General features: G+C 44.2%; 1 protein-coding gene across 1 annotated transcript in view; it reads left to right on the top strand.

Annotated features, from left to right (window-relative positions):
* The window catches only part of TEK (TEK receptor tyrosine kinase), a 69,707-nt gene continuing 47,031 nt past the window's right edge, over positions 1-22,676 (top strand). The window contains exons 1-3 of the mRNA XM_084834615.1: positions 1-379; positions 15,438-15,749; positions 21,525-21,635. Of these exons, the coding sequence (XP_084690741.1) occupies positions 286-379; positions 15,438-15,749; positions 21,525-21,635 (517 nt within the window). The 5' untranslated portion in view covers positions 1-285. The remainder of the gene's footprint in view (positions 380-15,437; positions 15,750-21,524; positions 21,636-22,676) is intronic.

Genomic DNA, 22,676 nt, shown 5'->3' on the forward strand with positions numbered 1-22,676 from the left:
AGATAAGTGTTTAGATGTGTTCGATGGACGGAGCTCATAGGGCCAGCCTCAAAAATCCTGCTGATACAGAATGCCTTTAAGATCCTGCCTTTCCCATCCTAATCTACAGAGGAAACAGGAAAAAGGAACTTAAAACTCCCTTTGCTCAGACAGCCACAAAGCTCATTCTAGCCCACCCCAGTATTACAACTGACTTGCCGTTCCCTGGTAAGCAAGCATTGCCATACGATGCACATAAAGAGCAACAGCTAAGGGCTATCCTACTGAAAGGACGTCTATTATTCCATGAACTGCAGTGCAAACTGGATGGATATACTTGGCAAAGCAAGGACTTTTTTAGCCCTTCTGGTTTTCTGTGGATCCAGCCTCATGCGTTCAGGTAGGATTCCTTGAGTTATTCAGGACCCATCGGAGTAGATCAGCTCTGTAATGCACTGGTGAAGGGGGCAGATTTCAAAATTCTGTAATTCTCTACTCACTTTACTCCAGAAAAGTTGCCCTGCCATAGCTCAGCATTATGGTTAAGGGGGTTCTGAACTCAGTAGCCTGTCACCACATTTTTGAGAATTTGGGTGTGTGTAGTTAACTTCGTAGCTGCTTGTTTGAGTCTAACATACATATTGGGTCAGTGTAGTTTTTATGTTGTTGTTCTTGTTGCTTTACATCATTCAAAAGTACCAGGTCAGCTTTCTAAAACATCTGTGTCAAGAAGTAGTGGTAACTACAGAGTGTGGCATTTATTATGTTTAGTGCTAGCAAACTAAATACAAACTTTTAATAGCTGGAGAGGTTTGTTAAGTGAAAAATCATAGCAATGTTCAAAAGGCGGGGGGGGGGAGAGAGAAGCTTCTTCCCTTTGCTTTTTCTTCAGCCTTTAATCGATGTCTGTACCGTCCCTTTCCCTTATCTTTGGGCAGCCTACTCCTACCTTCCTATATTGCAACATGAATATAATGCAAAATGTGAGATGGCTAGCATACTGACTTGGGTGACCTGGATTCAGATCCCTCCATAGCTAAAGATACGACAGAATGGGCTTGGCCAATTCATTCTCGCACAGCCACACTTGTCTGTAGAGTGGGAATGGGGGGCCTATTTCACAAGGTGCTTGTGAGGGAAAATTAGGAACAAATCAGAAAGCCATTTGTTCATAACATCACCGCAGCTTCCCCATTTACCCTGGAGTGCTGTCATGTGTATGTCTGTGGCACAGCTGTTGGTCCTCTCTGTTCAAAAAACTTTATGTGCTGTTTTAGAAAGTCTTAGAATTGGATTGTAAAAAGTGCTATAAGTTATAATAGTCTATAAGTGAGCTTAAAGTTCACCCCAGAAATGTCCTATCCGTCACAGAGGAGTAGAATCTGTATCTGTTAACTACTAGTAGAACCCACCCTGGTGCCCTCCATATATTTTGGACCACAACTCCCAGCACTCCTAACTATTGGCCATGCTGGCTGGGGCTGATGGGATTTGAAGTCCAAAACATATGGAGGGCATCAGCTTGGGGAAGGCTGCCTTAGATTTACTTCAGTGAGTATCAAAAACTAAAGAAACACCTTGACAGAAAAGATAACAAAGATGCTACCCAGGATTGTTGTTTTTTCAAATACCTATCTACATGTGAAAAACACGTAATTGGTCTACAATTATGATCTTTATTAACATATCTGTAGAAGGAGTACAACCCAACATAAAATCAGCTGCATTTAAGCCCATTAAAACTGATGGGCTTAAGCATGCCTACGTTTCTTGACCATCTTTAGACTGTGGATGGTTATGAAATGAGTTATATATTGGGCAGGGGAGGGAGGAACCAGCATGTAGAGAAGCCTTGCATTTTTATAGGCTAGAAGGAAAGAGTAATTAGAAATCACTGATTGCTTTTCTGTTGTTTTGCTAGTTTGTATTTTAAAATCATAGTCTGTGGCCCTTATAAATGCCTAGCCCTCAGTATACAGAAAATAACGTTCGATCCATATTGAATTTTCCACCATTTGTATAAACACAGGCAAGTTTGGGAGAAAGGAAATGCAAGTCTTGAGAGTAAGTGTGGTGTAGTGAATAGAGTGTTGCACTTCCACCAGAGAGAGTTGTGTTCAAATCCTGCTTGGCAGTCATGAAGCTCTTTGTGTCACCTTGGGCAAATTGCTCTATCTTTCTCTCAGCCTAACCTACCTTCCAGGGGTGGTGTAAAGATAAAGTGGGGGAGGGGGAGCAAGAGAGGAATAAGGGCAGGCCCAGTGTGCATATTTGAACCCAAGTACTGAAAAGCTGCCAACCCACAAGGCTCGACTGCTTTAGGTGTGTATTGTAGTCACACCCATCTCAATAGATCTGTCAGCTTTCCCGCTTTTGTTCAAGTGTGATATCATGTTTCCTGGGGCGAGCAGTGGAAGACAATGCGAACACGCCTTCCTCTAGATACAACAGGCGGAGTCCAGGAAAGCAGTATTGACATTCCCCAAGCAGGGGAGGCATTCTAGAGTCAATGCCGTTGGCAGGCTTTTAAAACACGCTTAACCTTGCCCCCAAGTGGTGGGGAAGGAAGGGGGGAGGTCTGTTGTGGGTGTTGCCGCTGAGGAGGCAAAAATCTACTCCACCCTTGTTCCAAGGTGGGGACCAGGCCTTTGGGCAATGCTGCCAGAGGTGTGAAATCCTTTCCCTCCTTTTCCTTCTGCGACCCACGGATCCTTGCCAACAGCCCCTCACCTCCAAAAACAGCTGCCAAAAGGAATACAGGAAGGAATATATTATCCTTTCCTACATCGATGTAAAGTCAACAGCAGAAAACGCCCTTAAAATGCATTCTCAAGGCATACGTGTGGGACAACATAAGGGCCAAAGAGGAAGGGAATGCAAAATCAATCAGCACCGATCCTCAGTGACCAGCATAGTAGCTTTAACTCTGTGCCATGTGGTGGTGGTGGTGTTGTTACAACATTTACATTCTAAAGTTTGACAGTAGCAAGAGAATGGGTTGCGAAAGGAAAGAGATGAATGAGAATAAGTGCAGTTATATTTTAGCTCCCTTCATGCATTAATTATATGAAGGGGTCTCCAAGGGACTAGGGGGAAGTTGGGTCCTGATGTCACACACTTCAGAATTAATAAGGGCCCATATCTCAGCTAGTTCTTAGGCCTACTGGCAAAGCTGCATCAAGAGATGAAGGATCTCCCATCTTTCAAGACTGCGGTTGTATCCAAACCAAATCAGGAAAGAGTGGGGATTCTATTCAAAAAGCACTCAGTCCTGTTTTCCTGCCAAAACCAGGTTGCAAGATATCCCTGTGACTTTGCAGGGTCTTTGCTGAACAAGGCCATAAACTGCGCCCACCCACCCAGATCCCCACTCATTCATTCATTCATTCATTCATTCATTTATTTATTTATTTATTGCATTTATATCCCACCTTTTTTTCCTCCTGCAAGGAACCCAAGGCAGCTTACATTATCCTCCTCCTCTCCATTTTATCCTCACAACAACAACGCTGAGAGTGTATGACTGGCCCAAAGTCACCCAGTGAGCTTCCATGACCGAATGGGGACTAGAACCCGAATCTCCCAGCTCCCAGCCCAACACTCTTGCCTCCAACACATCACTCTTTTCCCACCACTGCTACCACAAGGAAAAATCTATCTGTATCCAGATCATTGGGATGTGTGTGTGTGTGTGTGTGTGTGTATGTACTGTATGTGCGTCTGTGTGTGTCTGTGTGCACATATGCAGCTCCCAGTCCCCAAGCCAGCATCACATGCAGCCCTTGTGGCAAAAAAGGTTTGTGCACACTTGCAATACAGTGTCCCAATTTGTATGTGTTGGAGCACCCGTGCAAAAGAGAAAAATTCAGGATGAAGGAGAAGGCAAGGGGTCAAACAAGCAATATAGTGCAGAGCATGGAAGTGTGGTAGAAAGGAGGCCGTGAACCAGAGCAACACCATTTTCTGGTCTTGGCCTCCATTTGGTCAGCCTCCACTCTCTGGCCTGTATTCTGGTAAAAGCTGTGCTGGGAAACTTTGTTTGGAAACTTGCCCACACTATCTCTTTCATTCATAATAGGATGCTTTAGCTCTTACCGCAAGTTTGTGGTTAAGCCATTTCCTATGCAACTGGAAAGTACCATTTTGTTGACGTTCTTGGAGCTGCATTGCATTGCCTAACGGTCACAGGAAGATGGGGGTGGAGCAATGGAAAGAGCAGCCTGTGACGAATGTCTAGTATAAGAGTGCAAAGCGCCAAGTGAAAGGGTTCTTTCTTATGCCTGCATGTATAGAGAGAGATCCGCTGCAGCAAATCTGTTTTTCCTAACTATCTGAATAAAGACCCTTTTGCAGGTGTGGCCTGTGCAGTAAAAATTCTTGAATTCCCACTACTACTCAGACACAACATTTGGTGCGTTGGCTGGGAATCAGCAATCGGGATTTACCACCCAGGGGGGCATCTGGATTCCGTGGACTTGGCAGCAAGGGTCCCGGGAGCCCATTTGATAAAGTCCCATAAGGACCCGGACTCCTGGACCCCTTGGGAAGAACAGCAGGTACCACATCCAATTCTCTTGAGTAGTAGTCAGTACACCCGGGAAGGAAAACAGAGAAAGTGAGACCCTAATGAAGGTCAACTTAAATCGGTTGGGTGGGACTCAAGTGGACTGTGTGGGACACAGTCTTAGAAGGTCCGTCTCGACAAAAAATAAGGTAGGTTCCGCAGATCAAAACTTCCCCAGGTGGGGTGAGATTCAACCACGACCAGGTGGGACTCAGTCCGTAGAAAAATAGTGAAAGGGGAGGAAAAGTAGTGAAGTTGGGTGGGACTCAACGTGTCCGTCTTGTTTGTTCTGTGTTCCCCGTTGGTGCAGCCACCCCATGAAAGCCACTAGACCTCGCAGTCAGTGAGTTGTAGTGAACACAAGGGCACTGATGGGTGAGGTGTTGTCTGCTTCTGCTTTGTGTCGGAATTAAGGAAATGGGTTCAAGTCAAAGCAAAAGGATTCCCCTACCCCCATTAGAGACTCCTGCCAGGTACATGCTCGACAACTATGGTCCTCGGACCTGTAAATGGTTAAATAAGTGCACTTTGATACCCGTGATGACCCCAAGTTACAGTTTCCAACTGAAGAGTCGTTCAAGTTAGATGTAATTGTCCATCTGAGAGGTGGTCTAGAACAACAGGGATCAAAGATCGCCCAGAACCAGTGGGATGCGTATTTTGACTGGTATGGGGATGCTATCAAGGGACTTGCTGATTCGAAGATGAAAGCCCTTCAGAATGCTAACAACAGATTCAGAAAAAAAGTTAGCCCAAATTCAGGCTGTCCACCCCAGAAAAAAAATGAAAAAAGAACAGATGTAAAGCTGTGTCAGATGCAAGAGACGATGAATTAGAACTGTTGCTAAATCATAGGCCTCCTCCCTATCACCCACTGACTCCCCAGGAAGGAGCATCAGGCAGCTCGGCCTCTAATGAACTTTGCATCGTTAAAACTTTCCCTGAGTAAAAAACTAGACTAGGGACAGTTATAAAACCATCCATCAACACCCCAGTTTCAGTTGATAGAAAGACCCAACAACTGAATGGTAGTGGGTCATACAAGGACCTGCTGAATATTTCTGTTCTTGTCCAACCTCTCCAATGCCCAATATGGCAATTGCTGGCTGGAAATGGACAGAATACCATGGACATACATGTTCCATGGACCCCCTCACATCTTAGAAACTTGGTTAGTCAATTTTCAGACCCCAGAAAAGACCCCCAGAAGTTTCATGAAGAGCTCTTAATCGTAATTGGGTGTTACAATCCAAACTGGGCTGATATAGATCAGCACATGAGGCTGGTCCTGAAGAAAACGGATTAGACCTCCTTTAAAAAGAAATCACACTGGCCAGACACACAGCCAGCCAGCCAGTCACAATGACACCGAAACCAGGGGAAACTGCCAATGATTTACAAACCAGAGTAGTAGAAGCCTATGAGAGACACTCAGGCATCCAAGATCCTACCGAAACAGCGGGTAGAGCGATAGTGGGCACAGTAGTGTCCACTCTTCCGCCATCAGTGCAAAATACCTTTAAAGAAGTAGCAATAGGATGGTGAAGAAAGAAGTTAAATGAGGACAGTGAAGTAGTACAACACTGCCTAGACTTACACAGAAAGAAAGAAAAAAGAAGACCTAGAAGGACAAATCCTTAATTTGCAAGCTCTCTGATTGCAACAACAGGTATATAGAGGGGGAGGCAGAGGTTATCGCAGAAGAGGCGGGCAAGGAGGACCAGGCAGAGGTTAGAGGTACAGGACGTGGACAGTCCTATAAAGGGCCCCAAGGTGACACACAAGAAACCAGCTCTTCCATGCCGCCCTTCATGAGCAAATGTTTCCAGTGTGGCCGGACTGGCCACAGGAAGAGAAAGTATCCCTATTCCCCTCTCCAAAATAAGCAGTGACGAGGCCCTGACTCTGGTTCTGAAGTAGTAGAAGAAGTATATTAACATGAATGTATGGCGCATGCAGTCCACATGGGCGAGCACGTGGCCAACGGGGGGATGGTTAAAATGATTCAACAAGTGTAATATGCCCCAGGAGTCACAGCCCTTTGCAAATTTACAGCCTCCCAGTGTGAAACTTGTCAGAGGCATAACAGTGAGAAACTGTTAAAGAACCAGTGTAGTGTAGTGGCTAGAGGGTTGGACTGCAAGCCAAGAGATTCTTGGGGAGATCCTTCTCCCCACTCGGCCATTCAAACTCACTGGGTGGCTTTGGGCCAGTCACAGACTGTCAGCCCAACCTACCTTACAGGGTTGTTGTTGTGAGGATAAAATGGAGGAGGAGATTATGTAAACCGCCTTGAGTTCCTTAGAAGGAAAAAGGCAGAATATAAATAAAATAAATAAATAAATAAAAGGGGGGGCGCACCCTCCTCTGGAGGGGCCCTTCTTCTCACTGCAAATGGACTCTATCCAAATGACTAATGGCCAAGTGGTCCAGTTAGTGGCCAAAAGTCTAGCCATTAAACAACATTTTCACTGCCCCTACCATCCTCAGTCACCAGGGCCAATAGAATGGCAGAACGGTATTTTGAAGAATAAAATAGAAATCTGTGAACAAACCAAGTTCCCCTGGCCAGAGGCACTGTCCCTGGCCTTGTTCAGTATGAGGGCTACTCCAGGGAAGAATGAACTTAGCCCACATGAAATTCTGACAGGAAGACCAATGAGAACAGGAGTGTCACCCCCAGTGGCATGCAATCTTGACCACCTCGATACCCAGATGCAAGAATATTGCAAGGCTCTAATCAAGAGTTTTCAGCATTCGATTCCACAGGTTAAAGTAAGTTTGAGTCAGCCTGCTTCAGAAGGCCCAGACCACGCATTGCTACCAAGAGACCAAATGTATATCAAGGCCTTCCAGCAGAATGCCCTGCAGCTGAGGTGGATCAGCCTGCATGAGGTGCAACTGGTGACCCCAACAGCAGTTAAGGTGAAAGGCAGCCATACCTGGATCCATGGTACTCACTGCAAGAGGGTAGTCACACCCCGTGAGCCAGGAGAGAGCCCTGCAGATTGTCCAGTCCAGAAACAGATGACTGCTGAAGCAGATTGGTCTTTGCAAGACAAATCCATCCCTGACTGAAAGGCTTCATAGTAACAAGCCCGACATGCAGGGTGATCACCAGTGCCCTGTGAAGCCCTGCCGAGAGAAGTGCTAGACAACGAAATCTCAAAGAGTGTCTGAAAAGGCAAGCAAACCCCCACCCCACCCCGCAACACTGCTGCTGTAATTACTGCTACTGTGCTCTTACTTTATTAATAGAAACCTGGGTATGAGGAAGGTCAAAGAGCATGGACACTGAGTGGTTGATTATTCTGATGTTCATGTATGCCTGGTTAATGGTTATAACAAGGGTACTGTTTTAGATGTAGTATTTTACCACCCCAGAGCACAGAGCAAGAGATTAAACCTTCCAGAGTACCTTAGCCTGTTTAATCCCTTTGGAGCTCTGATTTTATTACTTGTATTTCTTAATAATTTACCTTTTGTTTGTTGCAAGTTGTAGTTTCCAACACATGTCCAGGAAATCCTGCAAATACAGTAAGTTGTGTGGAGACCACTACCCCATTCGCAGGACATTATACAGACATTGTATTTCAGAGTACAGGTAACTGGACTGCATTAGAGGGCCATTATTTTGTATGCAGTACCAAAGCATATAAAAAACCCTCTCTCAAGGTTAGTAGGGTACATGTTATGTGGCTTGGCTGGTTCCTGAGATGCAATTTATAGAAATTACCCCCTAGCAAACTTCATAACTGCCAAGATCTTGTTCAGGCAAGAAAAACCCTAGAGAATGTTCCGAACCCTCTGATGAAGGGTACCTTGGTTGGATGCTCCATTGCAGGGATCCTACCTGGTATCAGTGTTACTTGTCTAAGAAGATATGTTAGAAGGCTTCAAGCTGTAGTTGAAATAATGGCAGATGAACTAGTAGCTACCAATAGAAGCTTGGGGCAAGCCATAAAAATGTTGGCCCAAGGCCAAGAGCAACTAAGACAAATAGTAATACAAAATCACATGGCCCTGGATTTCATTCTAGCCTTAGAGAGAAGAACGTGTGCTGCGATTGGAGATGAATGTTGTGTGTTTGTGAACAACTCCTTAGAAGTGGTAAATGTGCAAGTTAGTGATGCCCTAGAGCATGCTTCAAAAGAACAGGAGATAACACACATTCCCAGGGATTCTGGTCAAGCAGAAGAATGATTTAGCTGGCTGACCAGTTGGTTACCTGACTGGCTGAGCTAGCTCAAGCCTCTTCTAAAATGGATCCTGGTTGGGTTCCTGTTGTTGCTGCTCCTGTTTGTTTGTTTCCATTTGTGTATGGCATATGTGTTGTAGTTGTGTAAAATGCTGCACCAAGACAGCTAGTGCTTCACTGAGTCCTGAAAAAAAGCAAGCCCTGTTGACAACACGGAGGGAAATTATGACACAGAGGTGGTCCTCAAAATTATGAACATTCATGTGTGTGATGTATCAAATAGTGAGCCAGAGAGAATGAGGCTCAAAGCAGGGAAACTGTGGTAGAAGAGAGGCCATGAACCAGAGCGACACCATTTTCTGGTCTTGGCCTCCATTTGGTGAGCCTCTACTCTCTGGCCTGTATTCTGGTAAAAGTTGTGCTGGGAAACTTTGCTTAGAAACTTGCTCTTTCGTTCATAATAGGATGCTTTAGCTCTTAACGCTAGTTTGTGATTAAGCCATTTCCTATGCAACTGGAAAGTACCATTTTGTCGAAGTTCTTAGAGCTGCATTGCATTGCCTAACAGTCACAGGAAGATGCAGGGGGGAGCAATGGAAAGAGCAGCCTGTGACAAATGTCAAGTATAAGAGTGCAAAGTGCCATGTGAAAGGGTTCTCTCTCATGCCTGCATGTATAGAGAAAGATCAACTGCAGCAAGTCTGTTTTTCCTAACCATCTAAATAAAGAGGCTTTTGCAAGTGTGAACTGGCCTGTGTGGTAGGAATTCTTTAATTCCCACTACTACTCAAACAGGACAGATGCAACATACAAGATGCAACCTTCTGGCAAGCTTCTGGCAGGAAGGGGACATTATATAGGCAAACAGTGGCCCATCATCAGAGAGAAGAACTAGGTAATGAGCTGTTGAGGCTATGTGTGCCTGGAATTAAAGATCCCATCAGAACAAGAATTAATGGCCGAGTAAGCAGTGTTGCAGAAAGGCCCACCTTTTAAAGTTCCTGCTGACAGAGGACCTAAGAGAGCCAAAGACTGGGCGGGTACATTTTGCGAGTGGACCTCTTCACTCTAGAAAAAGAACAACATTGGCAATAGTGACTGGTTTCCTTTATGGAATTCCACCCACTTCCAATTTTATTATCAGACTGAGGGGGAAAATCTCCTTTGTTCAAGCCTATATGCATACACAGCCAGTTGCCTTCCTGAAGAGGTCATATGACAAGGAAAAAGGTGGGTAACAAAAGGTCTGCTTCAAAGAAATGCAAGGGATTCTTCACTGTTTTGAGGCCTGTCCTTTCCTGGCTCTGTCTGTGAACTTGCGCTGAATTCAGGTTATTGCTTTCTGGGTTCCTGATAAAATACTAACACGGGCAAAACTCAAAGGTTGGTTTGGCCAGGTTACGGAAAGTTTCACTACCTGCATAAAAAACTGTTCATGAATGTGACAGCAGGTGAGATGCCCTGGCTTGCTAGCGTGGTGAAGTGAAACCATGGAAAGCAAGAATGCCTTCTTGGAAGCCTCCCGAAGTGCTTTGTATCTTTCCACTAACATTAGTGTGCATTAGTTTGGGCATGTAAACTTGTCATGCTGTATGTGTCTGAAATAAGTGGATCCTGGAGCAGAAGTGATACCTCCAATGCGCTTCAGTGTTTTCAGTTCAACGCATGTTAATTAAGACAAAGAGCAGGGTAGTTGTTGTCAGGGCCGGTGTCAAAGGTAGGCATGGTTAAACACCTGCCGAGGGCCCACACCTCAGCAGCAGCCCACACACAAGAGCCCCTGGAGTTGCTCCTCCTCGTCACCATTTCAACCCGCTTGCTCACTTGCCTCTCACTCTGGCCCAGACAACAGTGGTGGTGAGAAGGAGGAGCAGCAGATGCCACAGCCTGCTTGCTCCCTGGCTCTCTCCCTGTCAAGCAAGCAAGAAGAAGGTAGACCCACTGAAGGAGAAGGCCATTGAGGGTGTCTTGCCCAAGGGCCCTCAGAAACCTGGAGCTGGCACTATTGTTGTTGTTAACTGCATTTTTTATCCTGCTTTCCGGACAATTATTGTATCCCAAAGCGGCTCACTCATTTATTCATCAACAATGAATGAATGAATGAGTAAATAAACAGGCCCTGCCATCAGTTTTACATAATAAAATGACAAGACACACGTGGGAAGCAAAGTTGCCACCTTTTTCTTCTGGTGCAGCTCCTGTCAGTTAAACATACTTTATACGCATAAGTAGAGCAGCATTAGCTTTTCCCAGCATGGCTATGCAATGATTGGGAAAGTTTCACCTCTTGAATTTCTGCCTGGGGTGCAATTCTTAAGGGCACGGTAAGCCTGCTAGGAAGAAAGGACCAATTTCTTTCTCTCTTCTACCAGAGAGACTGGGGAAAGTGGGGGCATGGTGTATTCATGTGTTGTTAACTGTGCTTGGAAGGATCTGTCTTTCAGCCAGCTTCCTCTAGAGGAGAGGTAAGGGAGCCAGCTGTGAGCCATGTAGCCTGATAAGAACTCCCCACCCATTCTGAACTGTGCTTAGCCAGGCTTCTGTGGCCCTTGGAGACGAGCATTAGTAATGTGGATTACCTTTATTAGGGTCTGGGGACTGTTAATTTAGCTTTGCCCAGTACTTCCTTCATTGTAATATTGAATTGATGTTATGTTTATCAAATTGTTTTTATATTTGGTTTTTTAATTTATGTTTTGTAACAAATTGTATTTTTTTTTCTTTTAAATGGTGCATTTGATAAGGTATGGTCTGTTGTGAGCCTCTTTGAGTACAGTTTACCTTAGAAAAGTGGCATATAAATATATTAAATAAACAATAATGAGCCATTACACAATGTAAGGTCAGTTTAGACAGAGTTTGTTGCCCTGCGTATGTGCCTACTGTAGGTACAGTTTATGAAAAACTGGGAAAGTCCCCAGAATTATTAATAACCAGGGCCACCAAAAAGCTTAGTCTGACCCCTGCAGATATCATATGACACAGTAGGTCCTTCACCCATGAGTTATGGGAAGGGAGTATCACACAGTCACCAGACTGGGGCTGCATTGGACAGTGTGGGCTGCCTGCATAAGGAAAATCTATGTAAACAACTGCTCACAGATAGGTTTCGACAGTTCAAACAGTCCATGCCAGCACATGGGCATCTGAAGGCAAAGTCCAATGCCAAGTGCAGGGCCTGCAGTGTGACCCCACCCCCAGTAACTGCATGATGTTCTCTTCATGTGATTCATGTGTGAAGCAGGCTAGTCTGGTATATGTCACATGGGAAGATTAGTACCTGTATCTGGAAGCTAGGGTCACTGTCATCTTATAGTCTTGGGGAAGTTACTGTCCCTAGGCCTAAGGTTTCCACCTGTTCCTTTGCCTTTAGCAGCAACTTGACAGACAGAAATTAAGACAGTGTAGCTTTTCCCACCACACATGCCTAGGCCAGGAAAAGCTCCATCTGCTGAACTGTGTAGGTCTTTTATGAGAGGCAGAGAAGCAAAGCCAATGAAAAGGCTAACTCAGCCTTAGTTCCACGTCTGTAGAATATGAATAATAGTGATTTATAGCACTATGCTCTTGTAACCACATGCCCCAATAAAGACTGCAAAATGTTTTTCAGACATAAGGCAGCTTTGCAAATAAGTCCCCCCAAATTACCAGAAAACTCTTTTATTAGCCCGCCAGACTATGCTTGCCTATGCTGGCCATTCTTGAAGTAAAAGGGGAAAAAATAATCAGCTTTTGTAGAACTGCCTTGTTTGGTTGCTGGAAGATGATTCTTGCGCACCACAGGCGACTAAGCAAGTATCTATTTATAAACCTGCCATAAAGTTCCACAGGAGTAGTAAATAGTAGTCATTGGTGCACTGCCCTTGAATCAATATGGAACTGAGCTTGGGTATTTAAATAAAACAGAAGTTGAACTATCGCTTGTTTTTGTTCTTTAGCCCAATTATGAAATTAAAAACTTTGTGACATTCCTGAAGACAAGATGGGAAATGTGCTGGGTCAAATATCTTCCCAGTTCAAGCCCTCTGAAACCCTAAACCCTACCTTTGCTGCCCCCTTTTGCCAAGGTTACTTGGTGACCGTAGAGAAGCAGGGCACCCAGAAGTTCTATGTGAAGGCCTCTGTGTGAGGGAGCTTCCTTCCTTCCCTGGCATTTTGAATACTGCAATAGCAGCATCCTGGGTGCTAAAAAGCCTGGGAATCTTGTTGTCTAGAGTGTCTGAATCCGCAGCACTCGCAGATAACTCTGGGGAGAGCTGGGTGGGTCAGGGCGTAAGGGCTGCTTGGCAATAGAGACGGGGCAAATCCCAACACAAGCCATGCCTGAATTCAGAAGGGTCTGGTTTAAGCTTGTACTGGGGAGAGGCTTCTTGAACTGTGGGAGTTTGTATTCTGATCTCTCCCAGTTCTGACTTTGTCTCACCAACAGTAAATAGTAGCAACAGCCTAGTAGCAAACATACATGCCTAATCATAAGTATAAAAGACATTACTCCACTAAGGAAAGTAATTCCATTAATATATTATAAGAGGTCTTCCTTTCAGTGACCATTTGTCTAGAAAGCATTTATTTTAATGGCTAGCATATTCTTTTCAGAAGACTTTCTTTCTCCATTAGATAATGCAAAGTTATCTGGGTTAGCATATTCAAGTCTGGGATTGTGGCATGCTCATTGGAAACAGTGAGCGTAAATGTATTTCAGTGTACTTTGTTGTCCCCCTGCCAACCCCCAGAATAGAAAAATGCCAGTATGGAAAGGTGCCTTCTGTCTTAGATGGGTGCCCAAAGTGCATATGTCAAAAGCCTACGGTAAGCGCTGCTCTTGTTCGGACTCTAAGCTCACTACTTCTAGGCTCATTGCTTCAATAACACAGGAAGCTCTTTGCACCTTTGACAACACTTAATGTAATTGCAGAAGACACACTGCATGTATAGCAAGTCCAGCTGAATATAATCGTAAAGTTGAAGGCAAACAGAAATCCAATACTTATTGTGAGATGCATACAAATGATGTATTCTTTGAGCAGTGGAGCTGCTCTGGAAGCACAGTTGCTGCACTCTGTTGAGGTGAACCGAGTTCTCTCCAGAGTTGACCTCAGTGAAAACCAATTCCATGAGTTTGCAGAAGAAGCTGGCTGTGCACTGTGCTGATTGGCTAGTACCTGCGATGTTATCAAGAAACTTTCCCCTCTCCCAGAGCACTTTGTCAACAATCAGAATGGATTGTGTTTTAGAAAAGTATAATAATTTGGCACTGAATGAAGCATTCAGGTTCGTTAAAAAAGAAAAAAAGAAGGCAAACACCTTGCCTGAAACCTGACAGGGAGGGACAAGATTGACAACTGAATCAACACTGGGCATGTACACCGGTCTTTTACATCAAGAAACTGGGAATATAAAAGAAAGATAAAAGGTAAATGTGGTGACTGCTGGACTAATGTTATATTTATACTTACCCTCATTTTCTCTGAAAGGGGAAAAATATAAACAAAAGCAATAGTGGACTGTGCTTCACTGTTCCATAGACTATCAGACAAAGCTTAGGTCAGATTCTGTAGCCCATCATGACTTTGATCTGTAGCACATATTTAACTGAGAGACTTTGGGATTATCCTATGAAATCCATTCATTCTGGAGAGACAAAAATACATACTTCTTCAAGCAATGTTAATGCCTAATTAATCTATGGAATTTTCTATGGAGTTTACTACCAAGGTACAGTGATGACCACTAGTTTAGGTGACCATGCCCTCAAAAGGGCTTTACACACACTTGCCACACCTGTTCCAGCTAAATATGTATGTGGTAGCAGTATCATGCCATGCCTCTGAAGAGACTGAGGAAGAATATACTTCTTAGATTACCTCATGAATAAAAAGAAGCAGAGAGTTTGTGTAGAGAACCTCTAGCAGTAGCAGTACCACAGACGTTCACCATAAAAATGTAGAAATATATATTTTATACAAATACTTTTCTTTATAAAAGTAATAATCCAGGGTGATACTAGGGGTGAAATTAGATGTCAGAAGTTCCCTTATAACTCAAAGGTAGGGACTGGTGATTAGTAGCAAGGGGAACTCTTTCTATTTGGCACTACAAATGCTCCCAGGCCAGTTCAAATATTGCTTTCCCTTGGCTGGGCCCCAAATCAGAAGTAAGCATGGCTAGGGGGAGAATGGAGGGTGAGATTTGCAGGGCTTCTTCCATGACAAACATGGGAGAAGCTCCCCAACATAAAAACACAAGAAGAGACCTGCTGGATCAGACCACAAGCCTATGTAGTGACCAGCCAGATGGGCGATTGATAGATTTAATAAATAAAAAATATGTAGTCTGTGCATTCTGTGCCAACAGTGGCCAACCAAATACCTACAAGAAGCCAACAGTCAGAGCATGAGCACAACAGCACCCTCCCGCCTGAGCTCCCCAGTAACTGGTACTGCAAGGCAGACTGCGTCTGTTACTGGAGCCCTGATATTACCATCAGGGCTAGCAGCCATTGCTAGCCTTATGCACCAGGAATTTCTCCAACCCCCTTTTGAAGCCATCCAGCTTTCTAGTTCTCCCCTGCAACTGCCTGCCCCTGCCCCCCGCCCCGCCACATTCATGTTATCTCCAGTTTTGGAACATGCATTTGCTAAGATATCATGTAGTTCCACCTTAAGCATGAGGATAACATTCCTCCTTTCTTTGTAGGTAATGTGGAAGCAGCGCTTGACTTGATATTCATCAATTCACTTCCTACTGTGGCTGATTCCGAGACATCATTAATCTGTATCACATCTAGATGGTGTTCCCTGGATTCTATCAAAATTGGCCGAGACTATGTGGCCTTGATGAACCAGCATCAATATCCCCTAGCAGTGGCTGAAGACGAGACGAGGGGAATAGCAAAGAAGGTAGTGTGGCAAAGGGAAAAGTCTGGTGAAAGCATTGGAGCCTACTACTGTGAAGGAAGATTCAAAGATAAAGTGAAGAAGATACTTACGATGAAGATGCAACAAACAGGTGTGTTCCACAGTAGTAGCCGTTGGAAGCATAGGCGTGCCAAGCCCCAGGGCAAGACACATGCTTGCAAATGGACTTTCATGCTTAAATAAAGGGAGGGCCATCATTATGAAGCATGGGCAAATTAATCCCTGGTAGGATGAAATTAGATCAAGAGTGCTCCTCATGTGCCATTTTGAGAATCGCTCATGGGGGCCGGGCATGGAAGTGGAAATTGGTACTTTGGAATCTGGAGGCCCAGCCTGGGTTGCAAGCCTATTACCATATGTGGGGGAAAGGAGATGATGCATGAGATTGTTTAGATACGTTTATTTCCCTCTAGCGGTATGACAGTCTTCCCCAACCTGATGCCCTCCAGAGGTGCTGGACTGCAAATCCCATCATGATGCGGTGGGAATGATGAGAGTTGCAGTCCAACACTTCTGGAGAGCACCAGGTCGAGAAGGCAGCTGTCTGAGGTGTCCAAATGTTGTAAGAATTTGTGAGATTTGCTGGACCGAAACAAAAACAGTGCTAGAACAGAACAAATAACTTCTGAGATGCTGGTCTAGGCCTTCCTCAAGAACAAGTGTCTTAAACCTGGGGCTTGATCCTCTCCTGACCCACACTAAACAGATTTGAAGGCACCACTGTAACTCGAGTCCACTTGTGTGAAAGTATGATATATAGTTTATTGATGGAAAGTGGATGCAGACAATAAAAGCAAAGAAAAGTTTACACATGCCCCTCAACTCAAAGATGAAGGTGCCCTGGTTCCCTTGAAGCAGCAGGCGTTGCCCCAGAGACTGTTTTTTGAGCAGATGGTGCACCTTCCTGCTCTCAGATGAGAGCCAAGAGCAAGCCAGTGTGTTTGGATTGTATAGGTGTCTCTCCTAAGTTCCAGAAACTGTCAGCAGACATGCACATATCCCTTTCTTTATTAAGAAAAAAAGGGGGAGGGGGTAACTTCTTGGGAGGAAAGAAGGTTTCTCATAGCAGAGAAAAGCAATCTTATCTTCAGAAAGTATGAAGTGTACTGAATGGCTGTCTGCTTGGTGTTAGTAGCAAAAAGCACTGACCTTCACTACCTCTGTGTAAACCAACTCTAACTTTATAATAGTTGCCAACTACTCTACTAAATAAGGATGCATATGCTACTAAACGGTATATGGCTCTGTGAAAAGTTCACACCTGACTCCTCGCCATTCTCTTCTGTGAAAATCCACAACAGAGGTGGACAGGTAGATCGGGACCTACTGGTAGATCTTTGGGTGATCCGCAGTTGATCAACAAGCATTTTTGACTTGCAGTTTCTAACAATAGCAACAACTAAAAAACTCAACCCCCTTGCCTCAAATTAGGTTGCTAAAGAACAACACTTCCAGGATATGCTATCTATCTATCTATCTATCTATCTATCTATCTATCTATCTATCTATCTATCTATCTATCCTATCTCATTTCTGTACTGCCCAATAGGCAAAGCTCTCTGGGTGGTTCACAAAAATTAAAACCACAAAGTGCAGCATAAAACAATGTAAAATATGAAAGCTTAAAGCCACAATATAACACTACAACCAGAATAATACCTAGCAGTAATGCTGAAATTTAAAATACAGATTTTAAACCCCAAAGCTAAAAGATTAGGAAGCTAAAATGCTAAAATACTGGGAGAATAAAAAGGTCTTCATCTGGCACCGGGAGGAGTACAAAGTAGGTGCCAAGAGAACCTCTCTTGGGAGCTCATTCCACAGCTGGGGTGCCACAGCAGAAAAGGCCCTCTTCCTGGTAGCCACCCACCTCACTGCTTTTGTCAGGGACTCATGGAGAAGGACTGCTGAGGATGACCTTAGGGTCCAGGCAGGCACATATGGGAGGAGGCGATCCTTTAGATAACCTGGCGTCAACCCGGTATCAGGAGTGGATTTTTGTGTGGAAGGACCTGTGAGCTTGGTTCTGGTACTTATGACAAATTCCTTAGCTGGGGCACTCTGTTCCTTAATGCTTAGCATATTCTGCCCACCTGAGCTACTTTATTGCACCTGGTGGATTGCAGTGTTCGAGTAAAGAAGGAAAGTAGATCTCGCAAGCCTGAAACCTGCCCACTCCTGCTCTAGAATGGAGAGAGCAACTGAGAAAGACAGCTTGGACAGGAGTACCGTAGGACTTGTAGGCTGAGAGGCAGGGAAGTATGCCTCCTTCCGTTACAACAATTACATGTTCTCCCAAGAACTACAAGTCCCAGAATTCTTGCTCCCATTTTCTATACATGGGCAGGTTTGGCAGCCTACTGGCAGCCAATGATGGGGGACATTGAGAGCTCAAGGACAGTGAGAGCCAAGGTGACTGATATGGTTTATAGATCCCAGAACACATGCGAGTAAATGAGATAGGGCAAAGCTGGCAAGCCTCTGCTGAGAGTGAGCATCTACTGCAAAGTGTCAGGATTGGGCCCAGGCCTCCTGCAGTTTCTGATGATTCCAGTTCTGATTCAGAGCTGGAACTAGAACAGTTAGACCAGAGAGCGAGGGAGGAAATTCCCCAAGACTTTCCAGGAGTTGGAGAAGAATCTTCCCCAAGCCTTGACAAACAGCTGGCCCAGGCCAAGACACCACCTCCCCTCGAGGGAATCCAAGTCCCCTTCGAGGGGGGCGTGCGACTTGGTCGATGCAAGGGTGCATCATTGGTCTAAGAGGGTGGAGTTAGGGAGTGGCTTGAGGTGCTCTGCCAGAATAGCCACCCACTGAAGCCACCACAGAAGGGAGCCACCCTAAGGAAGGGGCTTAAGCAGCCTTTGGGGTCTTGCTGTAGGTGCCTGTTGTCAATTTGGCAGCAACTTCTCCACCTTGCTAAAGTCTTCCCTGATAGAGAGGCCAAGATTAGCTATTTTGGCCCTGGGGCAGTCTCTGAGCTTCACTAAATCTGTATTGAGGGAAAGCATGCTATTAGCATAATAAATCAGTGTCAGCTTGAAATCTGAGGCTCTGTGTCGTTGATCGCATAAGGGACAGTCCCCACACAAAGACAGAGGGAGAGGCAGAGAGCCGCAGGTGAGGTGATTGGGAGCTGCCAGTGGTCCTCAGGCCTTGCAGTGAAGAACGGTGGATAGGGCCTCTGGTGTCCAAAATACAGCATAGAAGACCTTATCCCAGGGATACAGAGCAGTGTCTAATGGGCATTTGTCACTCATTTAGAACACATGCCATACTGCCATGTCTAGCTATAAGGACAGCTGGAACAGAGAGCTTAAACAAAGGACCTAATATAACGAAGGTAAAGAATACCAATCAATCCCCTTGGTATTCCCCTTGTTAAAGGGGAAGTTCTCTAAGAATACAAAAGACTTACTATTTCACATACTTGTGGCCGCTAAGGTAATATATGCTAAGTATTAGAAGACCAGACAAATCCCTAAACTAAGAGAAAGTTCTATTAAATTATAGGACCTAACAGTCTGAGGCATATTAACAAGGCCTATTTCCATGAAACGTATTAACAACATCTCTGCAAAATTAATCGGGCTGAAGTAGAATGGAAGTGTTTTAAAACTTAACTGGACTGCAAAATGAAATACGATCATTAGAAATCTTTTTGAGTTGAATTACTACATGCTTTGCTTCTATGATTCTTTGTATATTTTGGGCATGTTTGAGCCTGAACTACATATTGTGTTTATGACAGTAAAAATTTAAAGCCTCCAATTTCTTTCAGAACAGACAAGGCTTTCCTTGTCATATTTTTCAAAACAGACAAGGGATTGTGTGTGCAGATGAATGTCTGAATATTTAGGACCAAAATGGGATGTCATAAACAACTTTCCCTTCCTGGGGCCATTTCTGGGATTTTGTCACACATCCATCTTCTCCCCAGCATAATCATCTGTGTTATTTGTCAGAGGTTTCATATTCATAGGCATCTGTCTCCTAAAGGTTAATTAGTGTACTTCAGATCAGAAGTAACATGAAAAATCCCTTTGATTTCATTTCATCCAGGCGTTTAATTCCCATCTTGTCCTCTACTGACCACAGCCTATAACAAGCCAGTTATAGATATTTGCATTTTGTGGAAGTGTTCTAGACTATGTAGTGTATTCTCAAAAGCAGAAGGCCAGCCTTTCTGTATTTTGTTGTAGAGTATTCTCATTCAATTTAGGTTGCTCCATGCTGGCTCCATAGCTCATTTGAGTAAGAGCTATGGCTCAATGGTACAGCACTAGGGTGGCCACTTACACATGGCTAAAAAAGAGGAAATGCATCACCAAAAAAGAGGTCAAAAGAGGATGTAGGTTAGTGTAATATTTGAAATATATAGTTATGTGTGTGCAAATTTAGAAATAATTTCTACAATTTAAATAGAAATACAATAATCACACCATAAGACTTGTGTGTTTCCCGTCGACAGCTGCTTGGCCAATGTGTGAACAGAATGCTGGACTAGATGGACCCTGGGTCTGATCCAGCAGGGCTCTTCTTATGTTCAGTGTTCTTAAGACTGCGACCAGGGGACCTACTGAGGTCCTGCTCAGTCTGCTGTCCAGGAGCTAACTGCTGATGGGCTTCAAGGCCCTTGCTCTCCCTTCTTATGGTTCTTTATCTTTAATCTGAACTTGGACTGGACAGCCCTTCAAGTAGAGGACATCTGCAAACCAGAGGACTGTCCTCTGACAGCCCTTCAAATAGAGGACTGTCCTCTGTAAAGCAGGACACCTAGCCACCCTACAGCATGTGCTTTTCATGCAGACGTTCCCAGGTCCAGTCCCCGGCATCTCCAGTGAAAAAGATCAGATAGGAGGGAATGGGAAATATCTCTCTGCCTTAAACCCTGAAAAACTGCTGCTAGTCAAACTAGACAATAATGGGCTAGAATTATGGATGAATTGCCCAGTCTGGTATAAAGCAGCTTCCTGTGTGCGCAGTAGGGTTCTGAGATCCCAGTCAAAGGCAGGCTGTCACGGCACCTGACAAGTTGCCTGTGAAACATGGGGTAGATGCTTTGGGACAGCCTCCAAGGCAAAGGAAGGAGCAGTGGTTGGGAAACCAAATCCAGTGAAACCCCAGTGTGTGTACGGAAGCCCTTGTGTATACCTCAAGGAACCTTTGGGTCCTGGTTTAAGATGTTAATCTACATGTGATACAAACAGCCACTGCTACAAAGCCCAGTTATTGTTCCTCTCTGAATAGTGTAATCCAAGCCATTTGTAAACTCATGAATTACTCAAATATAGGCCACGAGCTAAAAATACATTGGAACGGAGCCCACTGAAGAACGTGGATTCCTTTCTATTCTAACAATACTGTGAACCAAAGAGTCTGTGGATAAGCTAAACAACTTATACAAAGGCGTATGGCTCTGGAGTGGGTGTGGGGGCCTGAGGACGCCAAAAAAGAAACCCTGGAATGTCTTATTTTGGAGTAAATGTCATCGTCCTCCTCCTCCTCCTCATTATTATTATTATTATTATTATTGAAAAACTGAGATGAATTCAAACAGCCCTAATAGATAAATTCTGCAAGGCTTGTTCGTAGGAATATTTATGATACATTGTTTTCTCCCTTCTGGTGAAGATTTCCAAAGAGTTCATTACTGTTACTTTTTTGTTGTTTATGTGTGATTCCATAATAAATCCAGAAATGCATTGAATTACACATATTTTCACATTTTGATAGCATGAATCTTCATTTTTCCCCCAATATGTCATACTTCCGTCTTCCAGTCTGGAATATTCACAAAGAGGTGATGTTTATTGCAGCTGATCCACATTCCATGTTTGAGTTATTTTTTCTTTTTAAATTTTAGCTTCCTTCCTTCCAGTGGCTTTAACTATTACAGCAAACAGAGGAGAAGTTGTCAACATTCACTTCATCCGAAAGGTTCTTAAGGAGGAAGATGCTGTCATCTACAAAAATGGTATCTATGCCCTTTTTCTCCTTACTGGTTGACACTCGAGCATGTGTGTTGAAAGTGTTCATGCTCTGTTGTGAGAAGGTTCACACATGGTTTCTCATTAAGGGCTCAACAGGTGTCATCACCCGGAATTGGGTGAACTGAGTTGCGTCCTCATGTAGTGCCCACCTCACATGGTAATGTTGGCACAGGGTGGAAAGGAGAGGCAGCCACCCACTCCTCTACTGGTTACTGGATAGGTGTCTGAACTTGGCCTATATCTCTTGATATCTCGTTATTTGATTTTTGTCAGCTGAATGTGTGAACTTCAAAAGTGCGTCTTAAGAAATGCCTTGTGTTTGAAGTTGTGATGTAGCCTGAGGTCCTTCAGAGAATCCCTACCTCCAACCTTTAACCTGGCACCCTGGGGAGATCACTGTGTAAGCCAATTGAAATGGGCATTGGGTTGCCCGAGCTTTCACACTGGGATTAAGCCTACCCCAAAATATCCCAACAAATTAGTTGGCTGCAGGACTTGCATATCTTGCAGGGCGAGATCTGACTGGGGTACTGAGTCACCACTCTGCCAGCTCTCAATCCCTGCCTATCCAACTCTTCAAATTATAAATAATATAGACCTGTTCAGTAGATTGGCCGAGAAGCCCAAGGCAGCAATGTGGGGCAACATATATTGATTCAGAATCCATACAGATCAGAACACATAGCACTTTAACTTAAAAAAGATTTATTCAGAAGAACACACAGAGCATATTACAGTCAATTAAATAAACAAATAAAATGTGTTCCTCATTTCTAAGACCTCTAAACTTATAAAAGTGCCCTTGCTGGTAGAATAGGCAGGTACCTCCTGATCTGCTACAGAAGATCCATTCTAGGAATGAGTCAGATCAAAAGGGCTCCCTCTTCCTGGCAGAGGAACAGCATGGACTTCAGGGAGCATGGCTAGCTAGCTCCAGCTGAAAGGATGGATGAATCTGTCGATTTCAGTTTCTCTTTATTTCTCTTTCTTGTTTCAATCTTAAGTTCCATTCATTCTGAACTTTG

This window comes from Heloderma suspectum, chromosome 2, assembly GCF_057233095.1.
Source record: "Heloderma suspectum isolate Gila_16-S chromosome 2, 16-S_ref, whole genome shotgun sequence".
NCBI lineage: Eukaryota > Metazoa > Chordata > Lepidosauria > Squamata > Helodermatidae > Heloderma > Heloderma suspectum.